Genomic DNA, 19,301 nt, shown 5'->3' on the forward strand with positions numbered 1-19,301 from the left:
CATGATACCCTGTATTCCCTTATATTAGTTACCTAGCCCTTTCTGCTTTACTGTGGATTAAAGGACTTGACATGATGACTCTGAAAAGGATTGTTCACTGAGATAATGCACAGTCTATGCCATAAACCCCCCTCTCTCTGTTTAATAGCGAGTCCAGATCTACATTTGCTCCTCAGCACACAGCACTGAGGCAGCAGTGACCAACACAGACATGTCGCCAGGGCATGACAGGAAATCAGACATGGGTCACGGAATTCTTCCTCCTGGGATTCCCACTCAGCCCAAAGATGCGGGTGCTCCTCTTTGGGCTCTTCTCCCTGTTCTTTGCCTTCACCCTGCTGGGGAACGGGGCCATCCTGGGGCTCATCTCCCTGGACTCCAGGCTGCACACCCCCATGTACTTCTTCCTCTCACACCTGGCCATCGTGGACATTTCATATGCTTCCAACAATGTCCCAAAGATGCTGGCAAACCTTCTGAACAAGAAAAGAACTATCTCTTTTGCCCCATGCATAATGCAGACCTTCTTATACATGGCTTTTGCTCACACTGAGTGTCTCATCTTGGTAATGATGTCGTACGATTGGTACGTGGCAATCTGCCACCCCCTGCATTACTCTGTCATCATGAGCTGGAGAGTGTGCACTGTTCAGGCCATCACTTCCTGGGTCTGTGGTTCCCTCCCGGCCTTGGTCCATGTGGTTCTCATCTTGAGACTGCCCTTCTGTGGGCCTTGTGAAATCAACCACTTCTTCTGTGAAATCCTGTCTGTCCTCAAGCTGGCCTGTGCTGACACCAGGCTTAACCAAGTTGTCATTTTTGCTGCTTCTGTGTTTGTCTTAGTCGGGCCCCTCTGCTTGGTGCTGGTCTCCTACACACGCATCCTGATTGCCATCCTGAGGATCCAGGCAGCTGAGGGCCGCAGAAAGGCCTTCTCCACCTGCTCCTCCCACCTCTGCGTGGTCGGGCTCTTCTTTGGTAGTGCCATCGTCATGTACATGGCCCCCAAATCTCAACACCCCGAGGAGCAGCAGAAGGTCCTTTCCCTGTTTTACAGTCTTTTCAACCCTATGCTGAACCCACTGATCTACAGCCTGAGGAGTGCAGAGGTCAGGGGTGCCCTGAGGAGGGTACTGTGGAAGGACAGGCCAATGTGAGCAATGCTAGACTCTGGAAAGTGGAAGATTTGTTCTCTGTGACATTTGGGGGAATGTTAATGCAAATGTCTTAAATTCTCATGCCTTTGATTTCTGCTATTTAGAATATATATTGATCAGCTGCTCTTTCTAAACATGGGGCTCTGACTAGACTGCAAAGCACAAGCAGAAAGTCGTGAAGAGCACAGGCCATGAGACGAGAATCAGGTAGTGGTGAAGTACGTGGCAGGGAGCCATGGATTCTTACCGCCAGGTCCCAGCACTAAGGCCCAAGTTCATTCTTTTGAAGTTTTGTCCTCTTAAATTGCCTCTTGCATTCCTGTATGATTTCCATCTCCCTTATTGCTGTAAGAATGTTCTAGCAATGCCATAATAAATGCTGCTACAAGAGTGCACGTCTAACAAGACCGAATAAAAGTTGACTCTGGTTAAGCAGTGCCCTCCTGGGAAATGCAGTCAGGACTGTGGGAAGAGCAACCACCTGGTCTGAAGGTTAAAGTCTAAGGGTGATGCTATCAGTTCTGAAAAATCACCTGAATTTGAGCCTGATGAATTTATTTCTGTGAAAAGCAAAGTTCACTTGTATGGATTTTTTAAAATATGGGAGACAGAAAAATAACAGGATCTTTGTTTCATTTCATTTAATTCTACACTATTTAGTTAGAGAAACTTTGTGATTAGAATAACTCTGAAGGGCCATTATTAGGGAGTTACTTTCCAGAGTTCTGATTACAAAGCTGGGTGTAGGTGACATTTGACCATTATGATGATTACAGGTGTTAGAAAATACTGTGGAAGAAAGAGCGCATCAAGGGAGCCTAGTAACTTGACGTACGTTGTAGATTCACATTTAGAACCAATAACAAAACAGAGACTGATAAAGACTCGTAGGAACCTCAACCAAACTCCAGAGAGCACCTGCTCCATGTGATGTAAATCACTCATTCTGGACCCTAGCGTCAGAATCACATGGAAGAGTAATTTGTTTCTTTTAGCACAAGTTCGGGACTTAAGTGGCCAACACGGTATGGTAATGGTGATTTCTCTAACACAGAGGGTGTGGTATCTTTGGAATTCTCTCACTTCCTCTCTATTCTTGTAGTATCACATGCCATTCAGGTGTGTGATACATGATGATCGTACATTATTATCTTTCTGTATATCTATTTTTTTTACCCTAATTCTCTCATGTTTTAATTTCACTCTATATCTTTTTTCCCATGAAACTTAAGAGCAAAGAGAAATTTTTCCCTTCCTCCCTCTCTCCTAATGCACTCTTTCCCCTCAGTTCTCACAAAGTCTAGTTTCTGACTGTTCTACTCATTGACTATTCTATTCATTAGTTCATTTGGGCAAATAGTTTTGTCTCTGGCCATTATCTTCGTCTTCTTAGCTCCACAGTCAGGACATTTCTAGCCCACAGAAATCCACAAAACTTGTTCCAGTCTCCTCCTCCCCAAAGAATAAGGTGAATAAAGAAATAAATATAAAGCACTGTGGAATTATTGTCTATCCTATTTTAAAGGTGGGAGAAAACAGGTAATATTTTCAACAAAAATTACTTTTTAACTGTAACTGAAAAATTATGATGTTCTCTAAAATATGTTTACCTTATGTTAAGGTTAATATCCTAAAAGGGAAGAGGAAAAGGAAAATATAGGACAGTTTGTCTCACACAAAACATCAATCATAGGCTTGAACTCAGAATTTTTCTACAAGGACGCATTAGAAAAATCAGCAGATGGCATTCACTCTTAACATCAGCTCAAAAATACTTGAGAAAAAATAGACCAAAAAGACCAAGCTTGTGCAAAGGTAACTGGTATGGAAGAATTATAAAGAGATGACCTCTAGCAGGTCTGAGGAGTGGCTCTGACTGGAAAAAAAAAAATGACAAAACTATATTTTGTTAGTAAATCGCAGAAAATGCCTGAGCTTGACACTGCTCTTACTTGTTTCAATATTTGTGTTACGGGATTTAATAAACAAACTGTATTTTGCTATGACCTCTTTTTCTATGTATTCTTTTAACATTAGTCATGGTTCTGAAAAGGCTGAGACAAGAGGGAAGAGGATGCACTTACTCTTGATGCTGGGGATTCTGCTGGTGCTTCCCTGCGTTGTTCTGTTTCCCTTTCTCCCTTAACACCATGAAGCAGGTATTAGTTTCCTCCTTTAGTGAATAAGGAAACAAAGTTTTAAAGGATTTTAGTAACTTTCTCTACCCAGCGGAGCCAGGAATAGAACAGAGTTGGGAGTTTAACATGACTGTATTGATTCCAAACCCACACTGCCTATCAGCTTTCTTCCTGAAACATCACAGATTTTAGCTCAGCCTGGCTGAGACTTGGCATCCTCGTGACAGGGCAGAGTGGCAGGAAAAAATATATACATACTTGATAAAAAGGGTATAATGGAAATGAAAGTGATCACACAGTAAAACTGAATGCGGGTAAAACTCATGATTAAAAAAACTATTGTTTTGATTAGTTATTTTGGAGAAAGTCTCATTTAAAAGAGGTTGAAGGACAGTGCATAGGAGCTCGGATCCAAAATGATTTTCATTGTTATTACTGGATAATAAAATTGCAAAAAGAATTCTGCGTAAAATTTTACACTCTATATATAATAATTGCAGAAGGACTCTTGAGATAATATCTGGGAGGGAAAATAAATATAAAAATCATACCTTTGTAGTCTATGGCTTTGTTACATTCACGCCCCACCCAGACAACTAAGACTTCCCGTCAGAACAGCTCCGCTAGGAAGTTTCAAGTTCTATATGGGGAAATAGAAATTCACTGTTGTGTTGGCACGTTCACTGGTGGGAATTTCCACACTTGAAGTAGTTTACCCCTTATGTAGCTTTACCTGTCCTTACAATTGCCTGCCAAGTATGGTAGTGAGATTAGAACAGGAATATATAGATGAGAAAATAAACAAATACACAGACAGAAATGGTTTTTTTGAAATAACTTTCAATGTTTAGGCTGGAAAAAAGAAAGAGTTGTCTTCAAATGTCCCACAGAATATCCTGTAAGAGGTAAAAGTGGTTGTTTATTGCCTTCCTTAAAGGAAAAAACTGGAATCAATAAGTAAATGTAGAAGGGGGTAGAATTAAAATCAATATGAGAAAACATTTTCTAGCATGACATGTTATTCAACAACGAGGTCTTACTAACTGAGGTGCAATCTTACTGTAAATATGCAAGCAGAGTTGGGGTAAATATGCGTGGATTGAATGGGCATTTGGAATAGATTCTCTCCAATGTCTCTTCAATCTTAAAAATTTTATGATTTCATGATAAGCTTTTTAATATATATATATTTTTTTTACTGTGGGAGAGCTTAAATTGATTTTAAACAAACCTGTAACAATTTAAAGGTATTTGATTTTTTTCCATGTCGAAGTCCAAACGATCTCATTCTTTCAATTAGTGAGCATAATCATCAAAAGAAAATATTGAAGTAGGAAAGAATGGCTGTACAAGCTTCATGTTTGTGGTTCTCTCATTTTAATTTTCACATGGCTGTCATAACTTCTAGATACGTGTAATTTCACATTTTAAAATGCTAGCTTGAACTCCAGCCACAGTAGCTCAATGACTTTTGCTTCAAACACGGAGCAGCGACAGATAAAGTATGAAAAGAGGAAATGAAAGAGACAGAACCAGCCTCCAAGGCAGCGTAAATATCTGTGTGGACCAGAAGGAAGGCATAAAGGGCGTGTGAGTGATGCTGAAGCCATGGGTTAGCCCACAAGTTCTGGAAGCCGGCAGATGTGGCAAGAACTTTTATCTTGGAAACAAAAGATACTGAAGTACTCTATGTGATAGTGAGGAACTGGTGTCAGGCTTCTTCCTCGAAAGTCAGATATGAAGAAGGGCAGGACAGGCACCCTTTGCTTATTCACAGAAGCCAAAAATCTTTACTGCCATATACTGCCTCAGTAAACAGCCTCAGGAGAATTGCAGGCTAAGAATGTGAGAACCCCCAGGCACCACACTGCAACCAGCCTTGGAGTCCAGCCACCCACCCTCTCTGTGCTGAGACCTTCAATATACTGAGTATCACTGTAGGGAAATAATTCTAAGTCATAAATATAGGATCCAGGTCTGGAAACAATGCCTAAGAGTTAAGCTGAGACAATCCCTAATCCTCTAGATGAGAGAGAGAGGGGGTTGTGGTGGGGGTGGGGAGGACTGGCTCTGTAGAGTAGCCTTTGAATCTATTTCCATGACTCAAGGAAATCAGTGCCAAGAAAAGCAGCCAAAATCATCAACTGGAATACAGATTCACTTCTGATGACATTTATTTTGTGCCCCAAGGAATGAATAAACTGACAAACATTTTATATTTGTATGTTTCATATGCATAAACAGAGTTTTTAAAGGCATGGTAACTATTTAATTAATTAATTAATTTTTATGATCAGATGTAGTTTATTAAAATCTAAAAGTCTAATGCTTGTTGCACTGACAAGAAAAATAAGAAAAACAGGAGGGTAAACTATGTTATAATAATTTCACAGTGTCTAAGAAAATAAGGGAACACTGATTTTAACAAACCATTTTTTGCTGATGATTTTTAACTTTCTATCGTAATGAGGAGTAGTGAGCATTATACAACCAAATCTCCTCAAATTTCCTGAACTTGGCCCTTTTCATTAGTGCACTTGGACGAAATTAATGTTGGTTGTAAAATACAAAGCCAGACAAATTTTGATATGACTTTTTCCATTGGAGGAAAATATTTATAGTGTTTTGGGAAAAATATAATCAAATAAATTAATGTAGTTCCTACCAAACTACAACGACTAGAATTACAAAATAGATTTCTTTTCTGTGCTTGGTATCAGTTGATTCTTGCAATAACCTATTGAGCTCTTTCAGTAGGTTACAATACTGTATCTTTTTTTTTAACATTTTTTATTGAGTTATATTCATTTTACAACGTTGTGTCAAATTTCAGTGTAGAGCACAATTTTTCAGTTATACATGAAAATACATATATTCACTGTCACATTTTTTTCGCTGTGAGCTACCACAAGATCTTGTATATATTTCCCTGTGCTGTACAGTATAATCTTGTTCATCTATTCTACATTTTGAAGTCACAATCTGTCCCCTCCCACCCTCCGCCCCCTTGGCAACCACAAGTTTGTATTCTATATCTATGAGTCTGTTTCTGTTTTGTATTTACGTTCTGCTTTTTTTTTTTTTTTTTTTGTATTCCACATATGAGCAATCTCATATGATATTTTTCTTTCTCTTTCTGGCTTACTTCACTTAGAATGACATTCTCCAGGGACATCCATGTTGCTGCAAATGGCGTTATGTTGTTGGTTTTTATGGCTGAATCGTATTTCATTGTATAATGTATAGGAGAACATTTTTGAGATATATGTGATAATCTTTTGCCTATATTTTTTTCTAGGAGGTTTATCGTATCTTGTCTTATGTGTAAGTCTTTGATCCATCTTGAGTTGATTTTTGTGTATGGTATAAGGGAGTGATCTAGCTTTACTGATTTACATGCTGCTGTCCAGTTTTCCCAACACAATTTGCTGAAGAGACTGTCTTTATTCCATTGTATATTCTTGCCTTCTTTGTTGGAGATTAGTTGACCAAAAGTTTATGGGTTCATTTCTGGGCTCTCTATTCTGTTCCATTGGTCCATATGTCTGTTTTTGTACCAGTACCATGCTGTTTTGATTACTGTAGCTCTGTAGTATTGTCTGAAGTCTGGGAGAGTTATTCCTTCAGCCTCTTTTTTTCTTCAGTAATGTTTTGGCAATTCTAGGTCTTTTGTGGTTCCATATAAATTTTATTATGGTTTGTTCTAGTTCTGTGAAATATGTCCTGGGTAATTTGATAGAGATTGCATTAAATCTGTAGCTTGCCTTGGGCATTGCAATTATTTTAAATGGCTAAGGAATTAAGAATAAAAAGATTAGACAACAACAGGTAGATTCCAAAAAGAACCAATTGCAAATCTTAGAAATAAAACTATCATCCCTGAAATAGAACAAAAAAGAAAATCAACAAATAGGATAAATTCTAGACCGACCACATTAGAATAAAGAATTTGTGAAACAGAAGATAGTAGTGAACTGTTTACCCAAAAATATAACAGAGAGACTATTTTTTAAGAAAGTGGAATAAAAAGCACATAGAAGCTAGACTGAAATGCAATATTTATTTATCTTATAGGAATTCCAGAAGAAAGGAGAAAATGGGGTAGAAGAGTAGTTGAAGATATCACTGTTGAGATTTTTTTTTCCTGATTGATGAGTAAATGAATTCTCAAATCAAGAGAGTACTCTGAATATCAAAACATGGGGTAATAAAAATAAATCCATATCTAGACATATTATAATGAAACCCCAGAATGTTAGGGAGGAGAAAAATTACAAAAGTTTCATAGAAAAAAAATAGCTACAAAAGAATAACAAAGTAATAGCAGACTTGTCCTCATCAAAACAGATGGAAGAAGAAAACATTCAAAATGATGAGCAGAGTGTTACTTTCCAGTTTCGTACTTAGCTTAACTATCACTCTGGAATAAGAGAGCTGAAGGAGAGGAAATGCTGTGAGACAAAGTCTAATGAAATGTACCATTGTAAATTAACTCTACTGCAACAAAAAAAGTGTTCATAAAAATGCACCCCCTACAGGCTTTCAATAGATGAACTACAAATGGATCTGCTTGGATTAAAAAAGACATGTTAGTAAATGTAACTGTTGAAAGCAAACAAAATCTTTTGTTATATTAAAAAAGAAAAGGACACTCTGATCAGCCATAACAGGTAGATGGAAGTAACACCAGTGAGTAATTAAATCAAGGCAAGGCCCTTGTCATGACTGTAAACATGAAAATCTCAAATAATTCTAGGCTGCCTTAGAAAGACTTATAACTAAAGTGTATGTTAGAGTTTAAAGGTGGATCACCTTTGCTGCCTATGGGTCCCTAGGCAGTGGCTGTGGCAGCTGCAAAGTCTCTCCACTCCTCAGTGACGCCGTTGGCCTTCCAGCCACAGACAAGGGCCATTGTCCTAGTGCCAGCACGTGAGTTCTGCTGTCAGCCCTGGCCAGCTCAGCAGCATGCTGACCTGCTGCCCCGGCCCCAGCAATCCTGGCTCCAGGAGCTGGGGAGGCCTGCTGATGGCGTGTCTGAAGATGGGAGAGCAAGACGTGGGAGGAAGGAGAGTAAAGTGTGGATTAAGGCGTGGAGCCAGGCCAGCTGATGAGACTGACAAATCTGAAGAGACAGAAGAGGTCCAGCAGGAGGAGGAAGAGGTGAGGTGAGGAGGAGGTAGGGTCTGGTAAGAAGAGGACTGGAAATGGTGAAGGAGAACCAGATGTTAAATGATGAAAATAAAATAATTTAATAATGAGTTTGATGTCCTTTATTTAAGGGAAAGCATGGTTTGGGGGAATGCAGTGCCTCACAAGCAGCGGAATATGGTTCCTGAGGGATTTTGGACAAGCGCGAATCTTACAGAGTGTTAGAAGAGGCAGCTCAGAAACAGGGCTGGATTGGCTGGATGGTGGCAGGTCTCCCTATAAAGCTGGCGGGTCCTCTTTCCTCGGGTAGGGGGAGCTTGCTGCAGCTGGCTTGGAGGATTGTGACTGGTGCGTGTTAGGTCTCCTTGACAGGTGTTTCCAGTAAGTGCAGGCTGGCTCAGGTGTAGATTCATGATGTGCACCAGGCCACGGGGCTGGCCTGCGTTTTGTGGGTCCTGATATGCTTAACTTTATCACAGAGTATGGCAGCGAGGAGGCGCATTGGGGTGACCCTTATCTGAGGAGGCAGAATAAGTCTAATTTTGAGGAATTCCATTTTTCTTTTGAAGGCATTCAATTTGTGATGGAGGATTTTGTCTTCCATTAAAGGACTGGTTTTGTTAACTGTGAGAACAATGGTAACCACAGCATTCAGCCTTTACCTTGAATGGATAAGCACCCAGTTAATGTCATCAAGAACCTTTAAGAAGAGTGAGCCCAAATGAAAGGAAATTAATGATCCTGAAAGAAAATATACCGTTCTCTATCAGTCTGTCGGACAAGCAACACCATCGATCAGTGTAGCTTATGAAGAACAGAAGATAAAGTCAACAGAAAACAGGGGTTGAAATGAGGGTGTTGAAGGAATGAAAGAAAAGACAAAGACAAGAAAGGAAAAAAGTGAAAGGAAAACATGACTTGACTAAATCGGAGTCTCTGCCGGGAGGTCCCAAGTGTCAGTATATGTTAAGGCTCCCCAGCCACAGCAGGGTTTGAGAATCACTATTCTAATGAGAATACATATTACATTCAAATCAATATAAAAATTGAAAAAATTAAATATTTACAAAAACCTCTCAGATTTTCAGAGAATCAACATCACAAGTATTCACTGTTTTATCCCAATGGTAATAAATTTAAAATTAACAAAGAGATAATACAAATATTTGGAAACCTAAAGATGCACTTCTGCATAATTTGTGTTTTACTGACAATGTTAATGATGAAAGTGCTTAATATCAAACTTAAGATGTAGAATTAAAATGGTACGAAAAAGTTCAAATTACATTTATTTTTTAAATAGACACAATAAATTAAATATTAAACTCAAGAATATATGGTGACCAATAGTTGAAATGAAGAAAGGATACAATTTATGTAAGAGCAAACTTTATTGATAAAAATAAATAATTATGAAGATCATTAAAATAAAAACCTAGTTCTTTTCACAAATGCCACTAAAATAGATAAGACTGATGACAAAAAAAAGGGGAAAGGTCTCTATAAACAATGTTGGGTATTAAAAGTTACAGATCCAAAATACAGATTTTTAAGTGAAAATATCCATATGAGGAAATAGCAACTTTCTGACATGTAATGGTATAAGCTGGATTCTTGTCACCAATAAGCCTTTAACTGAACAATTTTTAATGGAGAGAAGCCTATTTCAGATCTACTGCAGGTCAGCGGTCTCAGGGTAAAAGACAATCAGTCTATTAATTTCTAAGTTGGTTGCTGTGTATTCTAAAATAACTCTAATTTAGAAAGTTATATTCTACCTCTTTTATATTTGAATATAAGAATAGATTTAGGTAAAAGAGTAAGAGAAATTTAAGTAACAAAGATACCACCAGATTGTCTCAGGTGCCTTCCTCAGAACTGTATGATGGCGTCAGTTAATTTCCGTCTCAGGAATAAGAGAAAATGGTAGCAGTTGCAGACCTGGGGAAACCTTGGTCTTTCTCCCCAACCACCGCCCACTCCTTTGGGCTCAGAATCTCTGGAAACAAAAGAACAGAAATTGTTTTCTCGTGAGAGAGTTCCTCCCCTTTTTTGTGCTCCAGTTTAAATCTACAAAACAGGATTTAACAAGTCCTGCTGGGACACCGTATCTGCTTCCCTGACTCCTTAGCTTGTTCCCCGCAGCTTCTGTAGGTCCTGCTACAGGTCTCATTTTATGAATTGTATTCCTTGTGGTGACTTGAGAATTCAGGTGTCATATAAAACTCAGACAATACTAGAGAGGAAGAGAAAAAATATATATGGGTCTCATCTGCCCTAAATACTACTTAGTCTATTTGGAGGGTTAATGGATGGGGAAATGTTGGAGTTCTGAAACCATAATAAATCCAAGCTGTGGTTAAGGGTAAGTAAGGTATGAAGGAGTCTTAGAAATCGTTCTAATGTTTCTTACGTTTTTGGTCGTGGACCCCACAGTGAGTGAAGAAATCAGTGGTATCGTCTTGTCATGAACGTCCCTCTAGAGAAAACCAGAGATAAGATAGCCAGTGAGAGCCCCCTTCCCCCGGTAGAAGCAGATGGTGGTGTGTGATGAACCTTTATCCCTCCCCCGCATCAAACTCTCAGAAGCACGCTGAGAGGTAGCTGAGCTGGAGAGAGTAAAGTCATCTCTCAGAGAGAAACCTGTGGCCTCTGTTGGGGCACTTCTGCTTCTAAGAGGATCCTTGAGGGGAAAGAACTTCAACACTGACTTACGGATGCTGTTGACTTTGTTGATGTCCTTGCACTTCTCTCGATTCATATCCTATTCGTCTTCCCATTTTTAGCTGTAAATCTGAAGTAACTTTGTTATGTTATCTAGTCTTTGTTCCCCATACAGTTTCAGGTAGACTGTTATGGAAAATCACAGCGCAAAATGTAATTGTTATCTGTGAGTGGCAAATTTCTGCTATTTATGGACAGCTGGTAGGGTAAGTTTTAAAGTATCATCTCCTTTAGATAAACCTAAAGTGGATCATTTACTTTGATGCATTTAGTGTTGAATTTCTTGTTTAAATTATAAGATAAATAGCTGTTTGAGAGATCTGCTTGCAAACCTTTCTATTGCCTCACGAAGTTAAGTGGTGTTTTCATGAAATAATAGGCCTAACGAATTGACTACGAAATGAGTTTGTTACAGAAAAGCATCCTGAGGTTTTTACTTTTGTAAATGAACTTGCTTTCGGTGAGTCATTTAAACATGAGAATTATCTTTGTGAGTTCTTTTAACAGTCTGTTCATTCCAAGCAGGTTATATACACCAGCAGACAGATACTGTCTTATGCACCCTCAGCTGAGACCCGTAGCAAGACATGTTTTGTAAATATCTGCAGATTTTATGTTTCGTGTTTTGTGTTTTGGCTACTTGCAGATAGGAGGAGGATGAGGTGATACTCAGTGGTTCTTCTACTTTAGTTTGTTGTGTGCTTTCATCATATGACATTTTAGAAATAGCATTGCTAACTTCATTGGCCCCAAATACTGCAAGAAAGCTGAAATGAAAATGGTGAATATTTTTCTATACATTTAGGGCTGATGAATCCTATAGTTGGAAGAGACCTCAGCATTCTTCTGGTTCAGCTTCTCACATAGCATGAGTCCCATGTTGAATAGATGGTTAATCAATCTTTGATTTACAACACTCACTGACATAAAGTTCAGTCCTAATAAAACAACCGGTTTTCAAGAAGGTGATTCCAGTTTGTATAAAGCTACTTCTTGGACTAAGATAAAATCATCTCCTAGTAATTTCACTATGAATTTTGATTAGTCTTTGAAGAAGGAGCTGACAGACAGGAGCTAAACTATGGATTTTTCTTAGATTCTTATTTTAGTGAAATTTCGGTGGATTCTGAATTGATGAAAGCTACAGAGATCAGACAGGCAAGAAAACAAAAGCAATGGTTTAAAAGTTACGACGATTCAAACCTCAGAATACCTACACTGTTGCGGAAGAATTTTTTAAAATTTGATATGCAACAAAACCCTCCAAGATTCATGATAAATAATATTTTTTACATCAGAGTTGATAAGGTATGAAATAAAAGATTCTATGAATACAAATCTATAGTTAGACATTAAGCTGTAGTCTTGGATATTGATCAGTATTTTAAAAATCCCAGGTCATGACTCATCATGAAATCATTCAGCCAGCATTTTCATTAATGAAATAGAGTTGAATAATAAGGAAAATACCAAGTACATTGCACATAGTAAGGATTCAAATTTGCGTGTGTGTGTGTGTGTGTGTGTTCATGCATATATGTACCTGGTAGATATTTTATGGTAGGATGTGACAAAAACATTGGGAAAACTTGAGTGTAGATAAATACAGAAATATATGTGTTTATGTCTATCTGTGTATATATAAATACATACATACACATAAAGATATAGAATATAAGTATTCATATAGTAGTATAAGAGGGATAGCAGGGTAATGTTCTGATTATGGGACAGCATGGTCAGAATAAGCCACCTGTGAGTACAAAAATCAAAACCAAAGTCTCTGTTTTAAATCCAGCCAATGTTATAGCAAACTACCTGCCATGCTCTCAACTGAATCCAAGGTTTTGCTGTCAGTAAAGATCAGAAGGCTGACAAATAATTCACTTACAGAAGGCACAAGTGTGTGGGGAAATCTGGTGGAAGAGCCACATGCCCCTCACCCTCCTTCCTGTCCTCATGTATTGATGTCCAAGACTGCACGCAGCACATAACGCAGGTTTGTGTATATGAACAGTGCAGTGCACAGGCAAACCTCATAGAGCAATCGCAGCCTGAGGAAAAGTCCCCTGCTATGAAGACAGTCTAAGTATTAACATATTACGAGCCATGACAAAAGTTGGTTTGGAAATAAAGCTGAGATTTATTGAGTAATGTCATAGAACGCTAGCATGTAGCTGACCACAGTGAAAAGGTTCCCTTCTGTTTCATTTGGAATCCAGGGTTTTCACTTAGTAAGTGACGAGCAGAACAAAATATCATCAAAGTAGTTTTCTTGGGAAATAAACAATGACCCACACAGATCCACCATGTTTAAATACTTTCCTCAGACATTCAGACTCGGTGAGATTCATTGTCTGTTTCACAGGGAAATGGAGGAAAATCAGACCTCTGTCACAGAGTTCATCCTGCTGGGATTTCCCCTTGACTCAACGACTCAGGTGTTTCTCTTTGTGCTCTTCTCCCTGTTCTTTGCCTTCACCCTGCTGGGGAACGGGGCCATCCTGGGGCTCATCTCCCTGGACTCCAGGCTGCACACCCCCATGTACTTCTTCCTCTCACACCTGGCCATCGTGGACGTAGCCTATGCCTGCAACACGGTGCCCCAGATGCTGCTAAACCTCCTGAGTCCAGCCACGCCCATCTCCTTTGCTGGCTGCATGACACAGACCTTTCTCTTTCTGAGTTTTGCTCACACCGAATGTCTTCTCCTGGTGGTGATGTCCTATGACAGGTATGTGGCCATCTGCCACCCACTCCGATATTCTGCCATCATGAGCTGGAGAGTCTGCATCATGCTGGCAGTGACTTTTTGGTTTTAGGAGTCCTCCTGGCCCTAGTACACCTAGCATTACTCCTACCATTGCCCTTCTGTGGACCGCATAAAGTTAATCACTTTTTCTGTGAAATTGTAGCTGTTCTCAAGCTTGCCTGTGCAGATACCCACATTAATGAGACCATGGTTTTGGCTGGGGCAGTGTCTGTGCTGGTGGGACCATTCTCCCCGATTGTAATATCCTATATTCACATTCTACGTACCATCTTAAAGATCCAGTCAGGGGAGGGGCGCCAGAAAGCCTTCTCCACCTGCTCATCCCACCTCTGTGTGGTTGGACTCTTTTATGGCACAGCCCTTATCATGTATGTTGGACCCCATTATGGGGACCCCAAAGAGCGGAAGAAATATCTGCTACTGTTTCACAGCCTTTTCAATCCCATGCTCAACGCCCTGATCTATAGTCTGAGGAACAAAGAAGTCAAAGCTGCTCTGAAGAGAATGCTTGAAAAAGAGAGAACTTGATGAAAGCCTTAGAGAATAATAAGGACTGAGTTTAAAGGGACCTGAGAAGTCATCACATCCAATGACTACACAGATACATAAACATTCTCTAGGGCATTTTTCAACTTCTTGAAATTTCCTGTGACTATCCCCCGAGAAAGCCCAGCCTACTTTCCTGGCTCTGGCACTGAAGGCCAGTGCTGCACAAGAGCTTCCAAATAGTATACACACTTTTAATATGGTTGTGTAAAATGTCTGAATAAGAGGAAATGAATGTGAGTACTTTTTCTGTAATCAAGCCTTATAGACAAAATTTTACAGAATAAAGCAAGGTATTAGAAGCACATTTAAGAGACAGGAGTTAGGAGAGATTTATACCATAGTAGTTATTTAAATATTTTAAATTCAACAGCTGTCATCTCTTTCAAAAATAAATCTACATTTAAAATATTTGTTTATATTCCCATGATAGTGATGTTTTCTAAGGCATAACCAGCTTGAGCTAGAAAGAGCATGAGCCGTGACTTCAAGGGAAAGAGAATTAAGAATGTAATTGTGATGCATCTAACAGCGACAGGAAAGCCCCAAACGTTGTCATGCTAATAAATATACAGACATATTGGAGCTTTCTCAGTCACCTTTTCCTCTACTGTGGAGTGAGGTAGAGATTCATGGACGGTGGAGCTGAGAAGGGGAGAGCAGAATGAAAGTAACTGAAAGTCCCTGAAAGATCTCTATGTTTTCTCTCGTTAGCTTGGTCAGTTTTCTCCCATGGAAATGACCAAAAGTTGGAGAAAATATCGTGGCAAAAAGAAAAGGCTGTAATTGTTGTGAAGTTTTGTTGAGTAATGATGCGAGAACTATAAATTATTGGAAGCATTTGATTTTAAATTAAGAGATTTTGAGGTAAGTAAATAATCAAACATAAAACGACAACACTTAATTATGAAGTGATAGAAAATAATTAAGAAGTAGTGGAAAGGGATATAGAGAGACTTTTCTTTTGTTTTTTCCATTCTTTCCTCAAGTTATATACTAAATTAAACCTCTTAAATACTTAAACCATATATAAGGGAAATAGTCAACTTTTAAAATAAAATGTTTTGTCTGTGGATAACTGCTTTTGAAGAAGAAAATATATAGACTTCTCTCTTATAGGACATCCCTTTTGTAAGGACATCTGTTATGCAGACATTTTATACCATAACCAAGAAAGTTTTAAAAGTATGTCTATTTTGAGCTCAGCTGGAGCTTGGTTTTTACAAAGTTCTGCCGATTGCTAGATGTGCAATTGACTTAAATTATTTGGAATTTAGATTTATTATGTGTAAAATGAGTTTGCTAAAACCAAGCTCACAGGTTTGTTGTGAAGATAAGAAGAAATACTGTATGCAAAATGCTTAGCAGAATCCATGGCTCATAATGAGAGCTTAATAAATGATAGGTATTAACATTATCTACTGCTTTACATTACCATATCTTCAAAGAACAAGGACTACGATCTATAAATGAGACAAAAGAAAATTAGATTCCCCACTGTACTGGAAAGAAGCAGCAATGTTAAAAAATTTAGCCTTTTACTTGATGCGAAATGCCAGGATGTCAAATAATTTACAAGGTAAATAATTCATAGTGTATTTCCATTGCAATCTCAATTCTCTCGAGAAATATGGGGAAAAAAAGGTTTAAAAGTACATGGATTAAAAATAAGTCAAAATTACAAAAATTCATCTGTATGTGCAGCTTTTACCTATATCGGTTTACAGTCTAATAAGGGAGACCAGCATTATTCTGATCATGGTATACATACATACATGTATTACAGGATCACAAGTCCTTTTTTTTCTTTTCTTTTAAACAGTTGAACCAAGAATACAGAACTTATTTCTTCTTTTGTGATTAGCTTAATATTCTTAATGATCGGCAATGAGAGGTTTGAGGAGTGGGGAAGGTGAGGCCATATACATGTGTTGGGACACCATGGATATTAACTTCTATTGAAGGGGTGGAAGAGTTGTTTGTCTTGCCTGATTTAAAGAGCCTCTTCCTCATGTTCTCGCATCCTAGTCCATGTACGAGTCTCTCCTGTGAGGCTTGTTTGGTCCTTGGTGAGTGCCGGCTGGTTTCTGCTGAGATTTGGCCTCTCTGGAGCTATTTCAGGACCTGTCTAGTCTTTGATCCTGAAGTATGGGGCTGTGGAAATTATGTTCTCTTAGTATATTTATTTGGTATCCATTATACATTCTTGCTGTTTCGTCCTCATTCTGTCCCCTTGCTGGTGCTGTGAACCTCTGTGAGATATGACTGTGTCTTCCATTTTGATCTCTGCTTGGACCACCCTGAAACACTCATGTGCAAGGCTGTTTCGCCTGTATCATGCTGATTCCCAGTGAAAGCTCTGGCCACTCTTTCCTACCATCGGCATCCGCCATCTAGGAGCATGTAGCATTATTCAAATCCCTTCCAGAAAACATGGAGGCCGCAAGGGTACAGCAGAGCTGTCTCAGGCTCAGGGATCCAGCCAAGTCAGTTCTTGAGCACTCATCTCTCCTTGCTCACCCTTCTGTGATGTTTTATGCAGTTTCTCTCCGCATTGGTCTCCAGCCAGAGATACTAATGGGGAGTGTACAGAAATAGTCCTATGCTTTGAGGTTTATTCTTATCATATCTAATAACCCCCGATCTGTGATTTCAAACCAGAGTGAGAAAGCCTGGACGTACATGCGTCTGATACCTACTTTTTCTTACCTGTCTTCCTTTTCCTTTATATTCCACTGGGAACAGAAGTACAGAGACCCTGCCTTTCCAGAGGCAGAGAATGCCCTTACATCTTAGACTGAGATCTCTCTACCACTTGCTTTTAGTAACTTTAGTGGTTCCATCATCCTGGGTTCCCCTAAAATAAAGCCTGGTGTAAAAGTTTATGTATCAACATTTGTATTTTCTATCTACTTTTTACAAGACCTCATCAGTCTCAGGGATTTCAGTACAGTATGTATGCTGTTAGCACAGAAGTTAATAGCTCATGAAAGGCCTCTTCCCCAAATGCAGTGGTCCAGAAAGAATGTCTGCCTGCTGCACATCAGTGGGAAGGAGCAGTGCCCACTGACTTTCTTTCTCAGGAGAGTAAATCCAGCGTTCCTAAAGCCACTTCACAGGCTCCAGTTATGAGAGAGCAGGGTTCATTATCTGTGAGTTTCTGAGTAAAAGTAAACACTTGCAATGGAAAATTCTGATAATTCATTTTACAATAACACTTTATGGCAAAGATCGTTCATTCTCTAGGGAGGATTCAGTCCTCCGAGGAGCTGTCTTAACAAGCTCCTTGGGGTTCACGCTTACCACGTCATGAGATTTAAATCATTTTGAAAGGGGCTGTTGAGGAAGGCACGACTTGAAGATCAAGTACATAATGAGGCCAAATACTTGGGGATTGTACTATGTGACATAATTCCTAAAATACGACTTAGCCCTGTGAAATTTTCATACCAAGATCCCTGAGTAGGCTCACCCCTGCCATTCTTCCTGAGTTCTTACTTCTCTGCACAAGAAGGAACACACACACTCACACTCACTGATAACAAAGCAGGAGAGGCAAAAAGAGAGGGACAGGCTTTACACTACTCTGTAGGAAAGACAGACAGAATGGTGAGAAGATGCCTTGCAATTGTCCCCTGGACTCCACAGGTATGTCTCTGGGGAATGGGTTGGTTTTAGGTCATCAGAATATAAAGCCCTCACACCTAGAAGCTCCTGAGCATCCTTCCATCCTGTCCTCTTGGTCAGAGCAGAAAGTGTATCTAAGGCTCATAGCCCACCACACCTGCTTTAGGGAGCAGGCGCCTCAGCTCCAGCCACTCCCCATCTCTGTGAGTTTCCCCGTACATTCAAGCTCAAATTGAGAAAAAAATATCAGAAATAGTATTACCCTTCCTTATTGTATAAATCTTTATTTATACCCTGGTTAATGGTTTACAGAAGAGCAGGACAGAAGGCTGGCAGAGATCATCAGCTTTAGGAAGAAGAAAAAGCCACCTTTGTGCAGACCCCTTTCTTGTGCTGTGCTGGGGTCTCAGAGTAACATCTGATGCCCGTGTTGTCTAAACATAGGTTTCTTACTTATCCTGGTCAGAGCCCCTCCCCGGTCACGCTGACGGGAACGGGCTGCTGAAACTCGCCGTCCCTGAGTCATGGTATGAAACTGAAAGGGCACAAGAGTCATTTAACCCTGTTGCCTCCTTTTACAAATGATGAAGCTGGAGGGGTTGTGTGATTTGTCCTTCACTACCTTTCATTTCTTCCTCTGCTGAGGACCATCTACTCCTACTGCATCCTGGAAATGTCCTCCTGCCAGGGAAGTGAGGGACATTGACCTCCTTTTCTTTGCTGCTCAGTGGGGAGGTGGTAATAAGTGGTTAAGTGGCAGGGAGAAATCTTACAGCTATTTGATAAAAATCCCATTATTATTTTTTTCCTGTATCAGCAAAGCTGGTAGAGGTGCCAGATTAGCTGTTCCTGATTTGGTGTTCCCGGCTTATTCTGTTGGGATAGTTGTTCTGATCCCAGCGAAACTGTTTCTCACGTCCTAGAGTGGACTTACATGGCTTCCACTGTGCCTTATCACTGCTTAGAGGAAAGTATTCGATGGTAGAAATAAGATTGAAAGTTCTACTATGAAACCAATTTCTCCGTTGCACCTCTGTTCTGTATCTGGCATCATGCTCAGTGACAACATTTGCTTTATGAAAACTTCAAAAATTCAAATATATACTTTTTTTCTAAGTCATGTTTGAGAAATGGTTTTTCTAAATAATAACGTGAAAACCTGTTATTCTTAAATTTTAAAAATATAAA

The 19,301-nt window shown here is 39.4% G+C and overlaps 3 protein-coding genes across 4 annotated transcripts in view; all 3 read left to right on the forward strand.

Moving 5' to 3' along the window:
- The window catches only part of LOC102510491 (olfactory receptor 2A2), a 92,131-nt gene that overhangs the window by 46,609 nt on the left and 26,221 nt on the right, over window positions 1-19,301 (forward strand). The gene's annotated exons all lie outside the window — the stretch shown is intronic.
- Window positions 225-1,157, forward strand: LOC102510033 (olfactory receptor 2A5). The gene has a single exon (XM_006191443.2). It carries the CDS (start codon window positions 225-227, stop codon window positions 1,155-1,157), a length of 933 nt encoding a protein of 310 aa, XP_006191505.2.
- Window positions 13,540-14,468, forward strand: LOC102508075 (olfactory receptor 2A25-like). Its single transcript, XM_014564932.2, is given in 2 exon segments — window positions 13,540-13,981; window positions 13,984-14,468. Coding segments are annotated over 2 exon segments (927 nt in total).

Source organism: Camelus ferus, chromosome 7, assembly GCF_009834535.1.
Source record: "Camelus ferus isolate YT-003-E chromosome 7, BCGSAC_Cfer_1.0, whole genome shotgun sequence".
Taxonomy (NCBI): domain Eukaryota; kingdom Metazoa; phylum Chordata; class Mammalia; order Artiodactyla; family Camelidae; genus Camelus; species Camelus ferus.

What these genes read in the sequence shown, in the direction of transcription:
- LOC102510033 (XM_006191443.2), top strand. Translation starts at nt 225, where the DNA reads ATGACAGGAAATCAGACATGGGTCACGGAATTCTTCCTCCTGGGATTC.